The following is a 16,393-nucleotide window of genomic DNA, read 5'->3' as shown; positions in this document are numbered from 1 at the left end:
TGGCACCTGCAGTGAAACACCCCTCTGCTACCCCCGCCCCCAGTGATGAGAGTGCAAACTCCACAAGGAGTCTCCCCAATCAGGAAGGTAGATCCTTTCTGAATCCCCAAGCCCTCTCACTTGGCAGCAGGGCTTTTCATTGGCTACTCCCTTCAAGAGAAGCCAGTGCAAAACCATGCCACACTGCCAGGAATGGGGAATCATCTCCTTGCCTGATGGCAAAGCTGGATGGTGGAATGCTTCCCCCTCTCACCAACTTGGCAGGAGGGGAGAAGCTCCACAGAGCTTTGCTGCTGGTCGCTCTCTGCCCCTAGTGGCTAGGGAGACCAGCAGCAAAGCTGGTTCGCAGAACTCCGGTGACGCTCCTTGGAGACTGCCGCCTGAAGCAGCCACCTCATCCAGCCTCACGGGAAGGGGTTGGCTCTGCGCTCGCTGTTTTTGGAGTCTGTCCCAAGTCATAACAAAGAGGATCTCTGCATTGCATTATAAGTGAAGCTTTAGAACTGATCACTGGTACTTCGTTCATCCTCCTTTGGAATCCCTGCAGCTAGGTCCTTTGGGCCTCTGTAAACCATCTGCCCAGATCCACATCTGGGCCTGTGGGGCAGATTACAGTCAAACCATAATCCTGCCCTATGGAGGTTCTTCAAACTGCTATTGGTGGTCTGACATCCACTGCTTTGTATACCAACTGTCCTGTTGAAGAATTTTGGAGAACTGAGCAGTTTGCCACATTGCTGTGACTTTTTGGTTGATCCTAATAAAAGTATTACCCAGCAGTGGACTTGGGAAGTCTCCCCCTTTTTCCCCTCTTATAGGCCAGTAGAAGCAATGAACATTCTCAGAAGGACAGTATCAAAGGGAACATATACTGTATTCATATTTGGCTTAGGTATTTTTTTTTAAAATAGCAAGAAAGAGCTTTATTCTATTTGGCTTTTTTGTGCTGAGCTCTCTTCTGAGGTGTATAAAGAAACACATTAAAAAAAACTTTGCAGTAGAAGAAGTCACACCCAGTGGTTTCATTTTTTTTCTCAGTGAACACAGCAACTGGAATTTTGCCTTAAGCCTTCTTATCAACAATTTCAACAAGTGGGTATTTCTGCGTTTGCTGAAGTTGAATTCATTTGTCGCCTACTTAAGAACTGACCGTCATCTCAGAATAACTGTATATGCTAATAGAAAAAAGGGGCTTTATAGTAAATGGAACTGCAATTCCCTTCATTCCTTGGTTTATTAAATTGTAATCTTGCAGGCAGGTGCATTCACCCAACTTGCTTTTTTTAAATAATAAAAATAAAAGTTGACTAAAGCTGCAGCACATGTCACACTATTGTCCTTACAAAGAAAAATTTTGGTTACATGTTATAAATACATGGAAAGATAAAAAAGAAATATTTCCACCAATCAAATACCAAACGAATATACAAATGTGGCAGCAAGCTATTAACAAAATCTATGAGCCCTTCATTTTTCAGGAGGTGCTATCAGGTCTATAAGGTTGCAAAAATAAGAATAAAAATAATGATCGGCATACAAGCAGGGAAAGCTATAAAGTAAACAACATTTCTCACATCTGGCAATCTAGAGTGAGAGAAGGCTGTCCCCTCCTTAAGATGTAAAGGAAGTTGCCCTACTACTTCCAAGCATTTAATAACTAGTTGAACCAGTTACATTTGCCCAGATACAGTACTTTCAAGTTATATTTATGTACTGCATCTATTATTTTTCAGATGAGAACCAACTCCCCTAAGTTTATTAGAATAATGATAAAGTAAGGGCAAAATATAAGATGCTCTTCTAGTATCTTCCAATAAGCTTTTTTTTTTACCCTGCTCCACCCACAATGAACCTTCTGGCATGCTTCTCATCATATGAAGACTGCAGGAGTAAGAGGGAAAGTGTAAGGAAAGAGAATACTACGGTATATAGAATATTTATGCAAAGAAGAAAGGAGTTGTAAGGTAACTATTTGATTACAACTGGAAGCCATTAAAGAAGAAAGCGATGCATTTTAGCTTTAAAGTCAGGCCTACTAACCAAGGTATTCCAGGAGGAAAAAAGAAAAGAAAACTGTTGCATTTATATCCCAACTTTTCCTCCAAGATGCTCAAGGTGGCTTACATAGGTCTCCATATTATTCTCACAGCAACCGTGTGAGGTAGGTTAGGTTGAGAGTTGGTGACAGGCCCATAGTCACCTAGTGAGCTGCATGGATAAGTGGGGATTTGAACTCTGGTCTCCCAGGTCCTATTCTGACACTCTACCACTATATTACTGGCTTTCTGCTCACATCTGAAGAAATCTATCTGAACTCCATGGAGAAAGGGTGGATACAAATGCAATAGCAGCAACAAATTCATGTACAGTAAGTCTGCAACATACATAGGGGTTATGTTTCTGGGGATAGTGCCTAAAGCCAAAATTGTGTATAGTCAAAACACATTGGGTGCTAGAGTGAGTGGGATTACTGAAGCCTCCCCCCCCCGATGCCTTCCCCCCTTTCCCCCCCTTTTATTTTTTGCCAAGCACATAAAGTGGAATGCGCACAAATTTAATGTGTGTAAATTGCAGGCTTACTGTATTAAATACAGAAACATGAAAGAACTTCAAGTAAGTTACTGGCGTGCACTTTTTAAGCATACAGTTAAAATAGCTGGTTTATGTTCACATAAGGATTTAAATGTAAAAACATCTCAATTGAAGGATTAAGATCCCCCCCCTTTGCTCTCTCGCTTTCTTTTTAGTATTTGTTTCATAAAAGTTGAAGAAAAGCAGACAGCGAAACAGTAACAGTAAAAACTGGCACACTGATCCTAAACAGATTTGCTTGCAAGTCCCACTGACTTGCTTGCATTTGCTGCCTTAACCCCTCAGTACAATTCTGTAAGCAAAGGCTAACACTCCACAGCATCATACAATGCTTTTTACTGGAGTGCTTGCTGGGGTAATATTGATTGGCTGGTCCAGTCACAGCTGTGAAGTGTTCTCAGGGGAACAACAGCAGAGCATTTATCTCCTTTATCCCGACAATGCCAGATTTTAAAATAAGATTTAAGGGGATTTTTGTGGCCTTTGGGTCAATAGTTTTAGGAGATCATAGGAATTCTAGTTATAACTGTAGCTGGCTAAATCCTGTCCCTACAGTGTATGGAGTATTTTTTTAAATGCTAAGACTACATTTGCATACAATTCAAACATTTATCCGTGCAATACCTCCCCTTAGTAACTACTGTATTTCAGAGATGTAGTTTAATCTCTGAAGAGGTTTATCTTACGAAATAATATCCTTAACACAGGTAGTTGGAATGTATCAATTGCCAGCTAGATTTAGTAATGTAACTTTAGACTAAAGATAATCTTATTTGTCCATATTTGAATGGACTGACCTGCTCTCTCAATTTGAAATGATGAAGTCTTTTGTAGTTCTCACTCATTGGTTTTTGTTCCACACCAGGCACTGAATATACAATACCTAGGACAAGGCCAGACCATTCCCTGTCTTGTATCACAACTCAGAAAACCATTCCTAAAATAGATTATGTTCCAGAATTAATTTTACAGCCAAGTTCCTATAAAAGCACAGTCAACATTTAATGTGGAATTGGTTGAAACCCTGTTCCCTGCAACTTTTAATAGCGATGAGGGACACTAGGCAGAGGCATGTAATGTAATTTCAATTAATTGTGTTTATTAAGTTCTGTTCGATATTCTAATTTATTTGATACTATTTTTCCTGGGTGAAGTTTACCCTTTCCTAAGGTTTAGTGAGTGTAAAGATAAGCAAAGGTATTTAAAATACAAACCTTTTATGACACGACATAAAAGCTGCACCATTTAAGAACCCATTTTGCCCTTCACAGAGCAGCAAGCCCTAAACTTTTAAACTATAATGCACAGAGATAAGATAACTACATCTTCTAGATTATTTTTATTAATAGTTTACGTTATGCTGCAGGCTCTTCTGTACAGCGGTACCTCGGGATGCGAACGGGATCCGTTCCAGAGCCCCGTTCGCATCCTGAACAGAACATAAGACGCGACAGTGCATCTGTGCATGAGCAGGTCGCGTTTTGATGCTTCTGCGCATGTGTGTGATGTCATTTTGACCGTCTGCGCATGCACGAGCGGTGAAACCTGGAAGTAACACGCTCCGTTACTTCCGGGTCACTGCGGAGCGCAACCCGAAAATACTTATCCTGAAGCATATTTATCCCGAGGTATGACTGTACTAATCTTTTAAAACAGAAGTGGGGGTCAGTCTTGCCCCACCAAGCTGCAGGTCAGTCTTACCCCACCAAGGGATCCAAATTGGCCTGCAAAACCATTTCCCCCAAACCATGGCCACTAATGACATCATCTGATGTGTAGGAAGGTGGGGGTTAAAGTCTGCACTCAATGCACATGACTGGTGAATTAATCCTGCTCAGTTTGGCAAGATTCTATGCAAACCTCTTCCTGATTCAGGAAGGGATTTACATGCCTGTTAAAATGAAGTGGGGAAGGAAACCCTGTTTTAGCAACACGTTGCAACTGACATAATGGTGATGCTGGGCGACTAACAATGGGAGGCTCTGCCCACCTCTCACATCTGGCCCACAAGGCAGATCCAGCTAACAATCTGGCCTGTGGAGTCCAAAAGGTTCCCTTATCCACACTTTAAAATGCTCATCCTCGGGCCTCAGAGGAAGATGCAGTAATTTTAGGGAGCGTAAACAATTAGAAGAATTACCAGATTCAGGAAACCCCTGAAAAACTGCTTGCAAGGAAAGGGGGACTTTCCTTGCTGCTGATAAGCACAGATGGCCTTTAAAACCATAGGACATCTATGACACACTAATGCGTCTTCAAAATTTAAGTACTAGTAGACTGTATGTCTTTGTGTAGTATAAACACAGAACCAATGTTGTGGTTTTTTTAAAGAACCCCCTGGCACCTTCATTCTACAGTTTTGTCATTTGCTGAAGACACACCTTTTTATCCTGGTCTTTGACACTTGTGATACATATATGTTTAGGACTCGCTTTAGGCGTGACTGTAATTTGTTTTGATATGTTTTTAATGCTGTATTTTATATTGTTATGACCCACTGTGGGACCCAGTTACAACAGCAACACATTCATTATCACATAGCTTTCAGGCTTCCTCAAACTCAGCCCTTCAGATGTTTTGAGACCACAATTCCCATCATCCCTGACCTCTGGTCCTGCTAGCTAGGGATCATGGGAGTTGTAGGCCAAAAATATCTGGCGAGCCGAGTTTGAGGAAGCCTGGACTAGAATCTACTTCATCAAATGCCATATGTGCCATATGTGTTGGTCTTTAAGGTGCCACAAGAACGTTGGGTTTGCTGCAAGAGATTAATATGTCTACCCTTCTGGAAACATTTTCAAGTTGTATTCACAAGTCATCATCCCCAAACCTCACAGAACTTACTACAATATTTTGATACTTAATTTTCCTTGCTACATTTTATCATAAAGCATTATTTCTACAAACAGAGTAGCTATGACAGAAGAAGAGGACCCAAGAAATCTGACAGGCCTTTTAAAGTTTACTCTTTAAAGCTATATAAATCAGAATGAAATGTAAACATTGCTAAATGTAATATTAGGAGATCTGACAAGATGAAGCACAGTCTCACCAACAACCTTGTCTTAGCATCACAGTGAAAGGCTGTCAGCATTTCATTTATATACAATGTGTTCTGAAAAGAAACAATTATAACTAACGTTTTCCACTGCAGCAGCTTTATTTAAAACAGAGGTCATCTTTTCAGTCTCAAGAGAATGCTACAGAAAAACCATATGTAAAATCCTGTTTCCTGTGAAACAGGGCAGATGTTTTTATGTAAGCAAAAGCAAATCACAACCGTGCAGGACTAGCAATGGGCCAGGATATAACCTATATGATGGCTGAGTACCCACAAAAAGAGAACTTAGAAATCATTGCAATTAGGTCTGAGTTGCTTTGTGTCTTCAGAAGACAGCTGGGGAGGCATGTGCTTTGAAGCAGCTGCAGAGTCTAAAACTAGACGGGCAACTATTTTGAGGTTAGGTACCAATGGCCAAAGATATAGCCAAGTTCATTAATATTAGATAACTTGCAGTAACTAATTTTGCCTTGTGCAAGGATAGTTCCAGTTTGTATTGCTGTGCATATCAAAACCACAGGGCTCTGGTTGCCTAGCAAGGAATCAATATATTGTACAGGAGAAGTAGCTTACCTAGGGTCCTCCAGACATTGGTGGACTCAAACTCCTGTCAGCCCACGAAGCACAGCCAAGGATCAGGGATGATGGGATTTGTAGTACAGCAACATCTGGACATCACAATTTAGCCACAACTGCTGTACAGAAAACTTAGATACGTAGTGGCTGTAAACAATGTCTAGAGTCATAGAAGCATATAGAACTGTAGAGTTGGAAGGAACCATGAGGGTCATTCAGTTCAATCCCCTGCAAGAATTTTTCACTGAATGTGGGGCTTGATTGAATACACGACTCTGAGATTAAAAGTCTTATGTTCTACCAACTGAATTATCATGAAAACAAATAGCAAACTGTGTTTTTCTTTGAGGGGGGGTTATAATCAAGTCGTATATAAATGTTATGTTATGGAATAAAATATTTTTTTATGAAATAAATAGTGCAAAGGCGTTTATTTAATCCACATGATGAGTTATGGAACATGTATAGCATGCTGCATAGAGACAGCTACTCAATGTAATTCAAGCAGCTGTTTCCTATGCACCACCCCCAAAGTAACATTTCCATGACTAATATAAAAAACACTCCAGGATTAACCACAGTACTCCTATGAAATTTAAGGATGACTGGTTTCTAAAACTCAGAGCCGACCCTGTTCATGCTATTAAGATTCGCTGTCAGAGCTCACAGCATAGTGAAGGCAAATATTTGTTATTTGAGGAACAAAAGATGTGCATGACAATGACTCATCCCAGAAAAAAAATTATTGGGAAATTATACACTCTTAGGGATAGGAAGAACTGGAATGACCTAAAACTAATTAAGTCATAATGGAACACCTAAAATCCTGTTTTGGCCAAACATTTTCAAAACACACTGTCCAAACTTTAATTCTTTTTTGGTGTTTTTAAGAATGTGTTGGAACTAGAATGCCTCTGCGGAATTTTTTTAAACAATTGCTTCTGTTCTATCAATCTCCAGCAGTTTTCCTTGAATAAAATGTCAATATTCTAGGTTATATACCTTGTAGCTCTTGTAACCAGTGTGGATAAACTGAGGAGAGGTCCACCATGTTTGGTTAATAAAAACTTGACAGCCACATTTCCCCCCTCTTTCTAGTAGCAAGTGAAGCACAGATTTCTCACTCCCCCTTCCAAAGCAGCCAAATACATGCATGCATCACTTTTGTAGGGCCATTTGGTTACAGATGAGTGAGGAGGACATTTTAGTGCCCCTGACGAAGGCATTTATGAAGTGGGCTGGCCTGCTAAACCTTTGCTGCATGGATAAGCCAACACGAAGCCCCCGATATGTTGTTAGACTCCAGCTTCTATCAACCCAAGCTAGCATTGGCAAGTGAGAGATGTAATCCAACAGTACCTGCAGGGGAACATGCTTATCCAGTTTTATTATTTTGCTCCTCAGATACTTAGTCTCTTATTTTCTGCTTGTTATCAGCATCTTCCACCATTTTCCTGCCCATCCATGCCATACTCACAGGTTAGGAAAGGTATTGTTTTTTACAGAAAAGAAAGGAGAAACCCTTCTGCTTCACAAAACATGCCACAACTACTGCATCCTGGCACAAGATATAGTTTACCTACATTCTGAAGTAGTCATCTCTGCATCCATCTCCCTACACATGGCTTTATATTTGTGGTGGAATGAATCAGAAGCTTTGCTTTTTATCTGAAGGTTCTTGGATATTAAATTAGACTCTGAAAGACATTTTAAGCTCCCTCTAGAGGATTGGATTAAAACAGTGACTTTACATGTACATTTACTTTCGATTCCCTTGTTGTTTGCTTGCTCTGGGCCTTTCCATTCCCATGGGAATAACTCAGTGTGACCTTGACTGACAGATAACGTTGGAATGAGTGGCACAAGAAAAAGAGGGAGAGCTAAACAAACAACTTTAACAACTCTAACCTCAGCCTCGCAGACACGTAGATCATCTGTACCTACTTTGCCCTCAGAAGTGGAGGGAGAGGGCGAAGCAGAACAGTTACAATTGGAAGATATGGCCTCAGGAGTATCTGTTTCTGTTCTAGACAAAATTTTTGAAAAACTGGAAGCTTTGGACAAGAAAGTAGATGCGCAATCAGCAAAGATTGACAAAAATACAGAATGTCTAAATAAATTAACTACACAAGTGGTACAGAATGCACAAGCAATTGGACAGTTAACGGAGGCCTCAGCAGAAAATCGGAAATTGGCTGAGGACACCAGACAAAAATTAGAAAATTTAGAGCAAGAGGTAAGACCACTCACTAAACAAGTTGGGGAACATCAGATTTATCTCTCCATGATAGAACTGCGAAATCGTGAGAATAACTTGAGGATTAGATCACTACAAGAGGCAGAAGAAGGACATCTAACTGAGTTTTTGACCAAAGAATTCTCCAAGTTCTGGAATTTGGAAGAAAAGGATTTTAAAATCGTGTCAGCTTTCAGACTTGGAAGATTCATAAAGAAGGAGAGGCCCAGAGACTGTTTGATAACATTGAGATCAAAGGAAGAAAGGGATAAGATCTTGGGCCTACATTTCGTAAAATCACTGGAGGTTTTGGATAGAAGAATTGAAATCTATAAAGATATCCCAAGATTACTGCTGGATCTTAGAGCCGCCTATTCTGAACTTACTAAACTACTAAGGAGCAACGCAATTCCATTCAGGTGGGAATTTCCCCAAGGAATATCTTTTACCTTTAGAGGGAGAAAGGTTAAAGTAAGAACACTGGAAGAGAGAGACAAATTCCTGTCTACATACGGAGAGGACCTTCAAAAAGGAATTGAACTACCTTCTGGGCCTGAGGCAACGCCAGTACCAACACCAGCACCTGTGGAACCTGAAGATTCTGAGAACAAGATACCATCCCTTGAAAAATAACCAGATAATTCAGGATGTCTCTGCAACTGTTGAGCTGGAATATTAATGGTTGTAATATTCCGGAAAAAAGGAAGAAAATATTTCATATATTAAAAAAAGAACAATTGGACATTATTTGTTTACAAGAAACACACGTGACGAGGCTCCACAGAAAAGTGTTAATAAATAAAAGATTGGGTCAGGAATTTGTATCGTCGGACAAAGTTAAGAAGAGAGGCGTGGTGATATATGCAAAAGAGAGCCTGTCACCTAAATTCCTATTTAAAGATGAACATGGAAGAATTTTGGCTATTGAGATACAATATCAAGGAGAGAAACTGCTGATATTAGGAATCTATGCACCTAATGAAGGGAAATCGGAATTTTACAAGAAGCTGCAGGAGACAATGCTGGACTATCTGGACTACAACAACATCATAATGATGGGAGATATGAATGGGGTCGTATCAACTAACATGGACAAGTCACAAAGTCAAAATGTTACAAAAGACGGCAGACTACCTAAAACCTTTTTTGAAATGACTGACAATATGGATTTGATTGACATTTGGAGGACAAAGAACCCACTAGGAAGAGAGGGAACATTCTTTTCTGAAGCCCAACTGACCTGGACAAGAATCGACCAAATATGGATTTCTAGAGGCCTGGCACCTAAGGTCAGAAAAGTGGAAATCTGCCCAAAGACCTGCTCCGACCATAATGCAGTAAAGATGGATATGACACTATTACCAACTGGATCCTTTAGATGGAAAATGAATGACAATTTGTTTAGAGATCAGGAAATTACCAAGAAGGCCCAAAAAGTTTTGAAGGACTACTTTGAGATAAACATGAATAATATGGTGGAAAAAAGAATAATCTGGGACGCAAGCAAAGCTGTAATGAGGGGATTCTTGATACAACAGAATGCAGTAAAGAAAAGAACACAAAATGAGAAAAAAGATAAGATCTTGGATAAAATAAAAGAATTAGAGAAGAAATTAAGAGTGAATCCGAAGTCACAGCCAACTCTGAGAGAAATTAAACTTTATCAAACACAATATTCTAAATTGATAAATCAGGAAATTGAATGGAAGGTTAAATTAATGAAACAAAAAACGTTTGAGTCGGCGAATAAATGTGGAAAACTGCTAGCTTGGCAGTTGAAGAGAAGACAAAGATTAAATACTGTTACAAACTTAGAGGTTGATGGAAAAAACATCCAGAATCCAGTGGATATCAGAAAGTGTTTCCAGAGATACTTCAAAAAATTATACACCCAAGGGCCGCAAGACGATGTTGAGATTAAACAATTTTTGGCAAAAAACGGACTATCTAAATTGTCACAAGAAAATAGGACAATCCTGAATTCTAAAATAACACGACAGGAGATCGAACAAGCCATCCAGAACATGCAACTTGGCAAATCTCCAGGACCAGATGGGCTGACCTCCAAGTACTATAAGACATTAAAAGACTATTTGATACAACCTTTGATGGAGGTCAGCAATGAAATTATGGAGGGGAAGAGGGCACCGGAGTCGTGGAAGGAAGCGTTCATCACATTAATACCAAAGTCGGAAGCTGAAAAGACACAACTTAAGAACTACCGTCCCATCTCTCTTTTAAATGTGGATTACAAAATATTTGCAGACATTTTGGCAAATAGATTTAAAAAAGTTTTAAATGAAGTAATTCATAAGGACCAGGCCGGCTTTCTCCCAGGTAGACATCTGTTTGCTAATACAAGGAACATTATTGACATTTTGGAACTTTTGCAAACAGACATAAATACAAAAGCAGTTTTAATTTTTATAGACGCGGAGAAGGCCTTTGACAATATCTCCTGGAAATTTATGATGGGAAATTTAAAAGAGATGGGAGTGGGACGGGGTTTTGAGAATGGGATTGAGGCGATATATTCAGAACAGAAAGCTAAACTGATAGTTAATAATGTGGTTACAGAAGAGTTTAAAATTGAAAAAGGGACACGACAAGGTTGCCCTATTTCCCCTTTGTTATTCATTTCGGTTCTGGAAGTGCTATTGAACATGATTAGAGGGGATCGGTTGGTGGAAGGAATTCAGGTCGGTCAGAAACAATATAAATTAAAAGCTTTCGCAGATGACCTGGTTTTGACCTTGCAGAAGCCAGAGCCCAGTACGAAAAGAGTATTACAACTGATTAATGACTTTGGTCGGGTGGCTGGATTTAAACTAAATAAACAGAAAACTAAGGTTTTGGGGAAAAATTTGACTGATACAGAGACAGAACGGTTTCAGAATGAGACGGAACTTAATGTGGTTAAAAAAGTAAAATACCTAGGGGTAAACATAACAGCAAAAAATCTAAGTCTATTTAAGGACAATTATGAAAAATGCTGGACAGAAATTAAGAGAGACTTAGACAGTTGGTCAAAATTGAAACTTTCTTTGTTAGGCCGAATTGCTGCTATCAAGACGAATGTATTGCCAAGGATGTTGTTTTTATTTCAAACACTTCAGGTTTTGGACAAAACGGAGTGCTTTCAGAAGTGGCAGAGAGACATTTCTAAGTTTGTCTGGCAGGGCAAAAAGCCCAGAATTAAGTTTAAGATATTAACCGATGCAAAACAAAGAGGGGGCTTTGCCCTGCCAGACTTAAAGTTGTATTATGAAGCCGCAGCGTTCTGCTGGCTAAAAGACTGGCTACTTCTTGAAGACACTGATGTGTTAGATTTGGAAGGGTTTAACAATGCCTTTGGATGGCATGCATATTTATGGTATGACAAGGTTAAAGCAAACAAGGCCTTTAAGAACCATATTGTCAGAAAATCATTGTTTAATGTCTGGACAAAATATAAAGACTTGCTGGAAAATAAAACACCAAGGTGGCTTTCACCTTTGGAAGCCAAGGCCCGAAAAAGACCCAATATGGAGGCTAAATGGCCAAAATATTGGGAAATACTAGAAAAGGATGGAGACAATTGGAAATTGCAGAGTTTGGAGAAAATGAAAGACAAAGTGCGAGATTGGTTACATTACGCTCAGATTAAAGAAGTTTTTAAAAATGATAAGAAACTAGGGTTCCAGGTGGAGAAATCGAAATTAGAAACAGAATTGTTAGAACCAAAGATTAAGGTACTTTCAAGGATGTATAACTTGCTGTTGAAATGGAATACACAAGACGAAACGGTTAAATCGGCTATGATAAGGTGGGCACAGGACATTGGGCATAATATCATGTTTGAGGACTGGGAGAGGTTGTGGAGTAATGGATTGAAATTTACTGCATGTAACGCTCTGAAAGAAAATGTAATGAAAATGATTTATAGATGGTATATGACCCCAGTCAAACTTGCCAAAATTTACCACCTGTCTGATAATAAGTGTTGGAAATGCAAAGAGTGTGAGGGAACGTTCTTCCACCTCTGGTGGACCTGCCCTAAAGTGAAGGCGTTCTGGGAAATGATTTATAATGAACTGAAAAAGGTATTTAAATATACCTTCACTAAGAAACCAGAGGCTTTCCTTTTGGGTATTGTCGGCCAAGGGGTGGCAAAGAAGGACCAGACATTTTTTATGTATGCAACAACAGCAGCAAGGATACTTCTCGCAAAACATTGGAAAACTCAAGATCTACCCACACTGGAAGAATGGCAGATACAACTGATAGATTACATGGAACTGGCTGAAATGACCGGCAGAATCCGTGACCTGGGAGAAGAGAGGATTGAGGAGGACTGGAAGAAATTTAAGAACTATTTACAAAAGTATTGTAATTTGAGTGAATGCTAAATAAGATGCTAGATCAAAATAACTGAGCACCACTAAATTTAGAAGTTTTTAAGAAAATAAGTAAGACTGTGAAATTTAGCTCCTTCTGAGAATTATAAGATTATGAAATATAGAAGGGATATAAGAATTTAAATAAGATGATAAATTGCTGACAAAACGTTACAACGATGAAAGTGGGAGCGGGAGATGTGAGGAAGTCCAAAGAAAATGTGAAAATATGTTAAGATCAATGTTATATTGCTTATTATGTTTATTTTTACTGTAAAACCTAATAAATTGCTTTAAAAAAAAAAAAACAGAAGCTTTGCCTGGAATTGCCCTAGTGACCAAGCTACTGAATTTGTGGATTGTTGAAACACAATGATATTCACCTTCTACTGCAAATGACTTTACAGATGTGCAACATATGCTTATTCAGAATATAAGAAATATGTCAGTGATGTTGCTGTTGATTCAGTTTATATTTTGCGCTTCCTCCCAAAGTAGCCCAATGTGCAAATAAATTGTTTTTAGAATGTTTTAAAAGGTATCAATCACATTCTCTCACCCAATGGTTTCAGGCTTCCTAGGAGCAGCATCTTTCAGCCTGGGTAAAAAGTAATGTTTTGAAATTCCTTCTGAAAGCCAATAATGAGAGAAATAGACACCTCACCTAGGATAGCATTCCACAAATGGGGAACTGGAACTGCCACATGTGGCATGTGATAAGATTTTAACTGGTGCTTGCAATCTCACAGTGATACAATAGGCAACTATGAACTAATACGTTGAATTTCATTCATTCATTCATCCATTCCTTTCAGAGAGTTATGCCTTCACATACAAATAGAAAAGGTGTAACTCTGAAAAGAACATTATGGCCTCCAGACTGAACTGTCTATTAGTACCGTATATTTATAAATTGCAAATTATGATTTTTAAGTATGCCATAATTTCCTTTTGTCTTTAGGAGAATTTTCAGCTATCTTGTTCAAGTTGTGTACAGCTAGGGAGAATTTCAAACTATTAACAGCACAAAGAGGCAATTTTAAAGCAGCACATTTGTAAGCAATGTTTTACTGGATCTAAGCCGAGTTTACTCCCATTAAATAAAGCTATGTTTTCTTATGTGCTTTACCTATGGCAATATGCTGCTGTAACCTCTACAGTAGCTAGAGAAGACACATTCAGTGTGTTTCTGTCCTGCATTGGTGACATTCACACACAAAAAGCAAAAGGGAGAATTAAAAGGCCCTTTTGGAGTTATGCTTAAAGTATATGTTAGACTTACTTGGCATGGCAAGTTCAGGGAACAAAAACATTGCCACTCTGGAATGAAACAATGTTTTCTCCCCACTAATTAGCAGCTGTAGCTCTTTTGTCAACATTTTACAACCACAGCCCAATGTTTGAAAAGTTGTTGCATAATTAAACAAAATATTGGGAAATGTATTGGGAATGGCTATCATAATCTAATTAGGAAGAGGATTCCTTTGAACTTAACAGGAATTGCTCCAAAACAAATACATTTAGGGTGGGGCTGTATGACATTAGTAATGAGTGAGAACACAACTGACAAATGCTTTCTGTTGCCAAAGCATACAATTCATTAGCAGTATCGCTTTCCTCAGAGAAATTCTGATTTGTTCTTCCACTCTAGGATACAGTGGCAATTGAATGCTAGCCTCCTTTTTCCAAATGTCCCTGTAGCAGCAACCCACAAACTAAATGAACTATCCAGATTTCAGGAACTAAAATTTCTCAACTGTACTCAGAAACAATGTTGGATTAAACCCTGTGGAGGCCCCCAAGGCAGTCGAAATCTTGGGGGGGGGGGGCTCACAAATCATCTCCTAATACATCTTTTATTTTACCAACCAATAATTTTAATAAATCAATTATGATCTGTTGTTGCAGGGCCCCCAAAATGTGTGTACCTACATAACCCAGTACCTACTCTGCCTATTTTGTAAACTGGCAATGCTCAGAAAGAATGAGGGGGTGTGATTTGGTCTGTCTTGATCTGCTACACAGTACTTCTTAGTCTTTAAAAGTGCTACATAACACTTTGTGCATAAAATCTAACATAGTAATAAAAACAGTTCCTCTTGAGAAACCCCAAGCTTTCAATGGTGGGTATACCTTTGAACAAAACATATACTGTAAGCCATTGGAAGAGAAAAGGGACAGCAATCCGCACACCATCTAAGGAGTGGATTTGCGGTTATTGGTAAGCTCCTTTTAATCGTTTCTGATCTTAAATCGAAGCGGCACATGAACTAACCAATCCATCAGAAACTAAACGCTGCATATACCCCTGCCAAGATTTCACTCTAGACATCTGACCAACTGGGCTCGAGAGCAGGGAAGCTTCTGTCATGATCATGCATTTGTCCATCTTCAATGTGCCACAAGATTGACTGTTGATGCAGCGTCTGAATGCAGGCCAACGGGTCCGCCGCCACCATCCCTTTGGCCCCGAGTTGGCACCCATGAGCAGCACCGCAAACCCGACGCGTTGCCTGTTCGATCGACAAGGGAAAGTCCTTTCTGCAGACCCAGTTCCCCAGCAGCTAAACTCGGAAGCCGAGCACTTGGCACGGGCAGATCCGCCCTGGGCACAGGCAGGCTGAGGCGTCTTAGGAATCGCAATCCTGGCCAGGGAAGACGAAAGCGAGCGCGGCCGCCAAGCAGGCGCTGGCGCAGTCCCAAAGGACCCTGCCACGCAGCCAGGGTGGGGCTTCCGACCGTATCCGCCTGGGAAGAGGAGAAGGGTGGCCTCCAAATGGAGGGGCTTCCTCGTCTCGCTCCTTCTCCTCACAGAAGGGAATGGCTTTTTTCCGCGCCCCCCCCCCTCCCCGCCTCAAAAACAAAACCTCCTTACCTGACCCGCACAACAGCGCGCGGACATGGTCGCCCCTCAGACGGCGAGCCCCGGGCTGGCCGCGCGCAAATGCCCTCTCCGTCCGCACCTGCCCGCTGGCTCAGGCAAGCGGCCTCGCGCCCGGGCAGCAGCCGAGGCGCAGCTGAAGGCTTCCTCAGCCGCCCAGCCCTCGCTTGCCGAGGCGCGCAGAGAGCGCACACGCGCCCCCTAGAGCAGCTGGCCGGGCCTGAGGCGCGCGGCGCGCTCGCCCCGACGCATGACACAAACACGGGAGAGACTGGCGAGCTCGGCTTCTGCGCTGCAGGGTAAGTTGCCCGAGCCCAGCTCCGAGCGCGCTGGAAGCTTCCGCTGTCGTCAGTTTTTTGCTTGGAAGGAGATAAATGGCTTTCCGGTGCGGGAGGTTAGGAACGGCCCGCCCCGCTTAGGAGACGGGAGAAAAGAGGAAGCAGCCTGGAATGAAGCAGGCGCGCGGCGGAGACCACCTGTCCTCGTTCTCACGCTCCGAAGTGAAACGCAGCGCGAGGGCACCTGGGATTGAGGTTCCCGAAGGAGAGGGCGGAGCTACCGGCCTGCGGGCGCCAGTTGGCGAGGCGCCGGCGCGCCAGACGCCTCCTCCGAGGTTGGTGTCGTCTCGGAAGGAGGGACGCCTCTTCTGCGGCTTCTGCAGGTGTTGCGTT

The 16,393-nt window shown here is 41.1% G+C and overlaps 1 protein-coding gene across 2 annotated transcripts in view; it reads right to left on the bottom strand.

Annotated features, from left to right (window-relative positions):
- The window catches only part of SERINC5 (serine incorporator 5), a 48,097-nt gene extending 31,853 nt beyond the window's left edge, over positions 1-16,244 (bottom strand). For both annotated transcript variants that reach the window (XM_080972884.1, XM_080972885.1), the window contains exon 1: positions 15,717-16,244. In XM_080972884.1, the coding sequence (XP_080829010.1) occupies positions 15,717-15,743 (27 nt within the window). In that variant the 5' untranslated portion in view covers positions 15,744-16,244. The remainder of the gene's footprint in view (positions 1-15,716) is intronic.
- Positions 16,245-16,393: the final 149 nt, after the last annotated feature.

Source organism: Podarcis pityusensis, assembly GCF_964106645.2.
Source record: "Podarcis pityusensis genome assembly, chromosome: 11".
Classification (NCBI taxonomy): Eukaryota; Metazoa; Chordata; class Lepidosauria; order Squamata; family Lacertidae; genus Podarcis; species Podarcis pityusensis.
The sequence above is the reverse complement of the archived record's forward strand: the minus strand, read 5'-3'. Positions and strand labels throughout refer to the sequence as shown.